The 1,661-nt window shown below is 42.0% G+C and overlaps 1 protein-coding gene across 1 annotated transcript in view; it reads left to right on the forward strand.

Annotated features, from left to right (window-relative positions):
* The window catches only part of nifk (nucleolar protein interacting with the FHA domain of MKI67), a gene marked incomplete at both ends in the record, with an annotated part of 1,172 nt that extends 603 nt beyond the window's left edge, over positions 1 to 569 (forward strand). The window contains 1 exon segment of the mRNA XM_035676514.1: positions 358 to 569. Within this exon segment, the coding sequence (XP_035532407.1) occupies positions 358 to 569 (212 nt within the window).
* Positions 570 to 1,661: the final 1,092 nt, after the last annotated feature.

Genomic DNA, 1,661 nt, shown 5'->3' on the forward strand with positions numbered 1-1,661 from the left:
ACACACACACACTAGTGCTGGCTGAATGCTGATATTATAAGCCTTCACCCCCCTAACACAGCTTTAATTAACGAAATAAACTCTCAAAATGACAAGAAAGTAAAAATAAAATGGATAAAAACTCTCTCCAGATACGATTCCAAAATAAAAGATGTTTCTTTATTCACTCCTTCACAAATTATTGTCAAACAAAAGCAAAATAAGCCAGTTTACAGGGTTTCCACTTGTTATTAATAAACACACACACACAATACACTCACCTTAAACCACACTTCATTCAAACTCTACAAAATAAAACTCCGTCCGTTGGTACGTTTAGGGACCATCAGCTCACTCTCTCCTCTTCCCGTTCTCCAGGTAACGTGGTTCCGCCGGAGAAGGTGCACGAGAAGCTGTTCGTCGGCTCCCAGAGGGAATTTAAGAAGCCGTCTCAGCCCGCCGTGGCGCGCTACAACAAGCAGCACACGGAGGAGCAGATCATCAAGCTTCAAGACAAACTCCTGCGGAAAGAATCGAAGCTCCGCAAGAGACTGGCAGCGCACGGCATCGACTACGACTTCCCCGGATTTGTAAGTTTTATGAACTGATATCACAAATCTGTTCAACAGCCTCTGAACCTCGATCTGTATGATTGGAATATCTTTAATAACTTTAAACGTGCAGGACTTCAACCCCGAACAGTCTTCAGGAACGGGGAACAAAAGGCTGTAAACATGTTTATTTCTTGCATGTGAAGTCGGAACTTCTTTTAATACGAAGTTCCTTTATGGAGACTGAGTCATGCTGGAGCCAACCTCTAGTTGGTCCGCTTAGAGGAACTGCAGGTTCTGTTACTCTTGGGTTAGATATTCTATAGACAAAAAGAGGTGCAGAAGTCCAGTTTTCTCTCAGATCACTTCAGTTATAATCTGCTGGAAGGTTATTATGAACTATGAACTGCCTATCGACGCTTTAAATACATGCTTTCTTTAAAACAGTCTCCCTTAAAGTTTGCCATGTGTACAAATAGTCACAAATGTGTCTGATATGTTTGTTTTCTGCAGGAAGAGGCTTGCAGAGGTTGAGAGGTGGGTCTGCAGTAAAGCAATTTAAAGCTGCTCTTATATCCTGTGTGCTCGTGTGTGTTGCATTTTAAAGCTGCACGGGTGGATATTTTTTGTCCTATTTGCTGAGCTTTCGTTATATTCGGATATAGCATGCGAGACGGATAATGTGTGAAAAAATGAGCTGCCTCTGAGTCGTTTTGGCTCCTAACGGTTTACAGAATCCACGGGCCGCGAATAGAAACAACCAATCAGAGCCGAGACAGGAGTCGGTTGGTGAGTGTCATTCCGAGGTCGTCAAATACAGACAACAATCTTCAATCTTCAATCTTCAAGCATCCAATCCAAAGTGTCTTTATATCTTCTGCTCTCGATTGGTTGTTTTCATTCGGGCCCGCGTGGATCTTGTAACGCGTTAGAGGCCACTAGAACGAGCCAGAGGGGACCGATTTATCTGTCTATGTGTCTTATTTTATTTATTTTATTTTATTTTATTGCTTTATCTTTACTGTGCCTACCTCATCTTTTTTTGCTGTGCTTCTATTTGTTATCCTATTATTCGTATATCTTTTTGTGCGCAGCACTTTGGAAACCTTGTGTTTGTTGAAATCGGTGCCT

Source organism: Morone saxatilis, unplaced genomic scaffold, assembly GCF_004916995.1.
Source record: "Morone saxatilis isolate NCDOM2014 unplaced genomic scaffold, NCSU_SB_2.0 Contig5, whole genome shotgun sequence".
Taxonomy (NCBI): Eukaryota; Metazoa; Chordata; class Actinopteri; family Moronidae; genus Morone; species Morone saxatilis.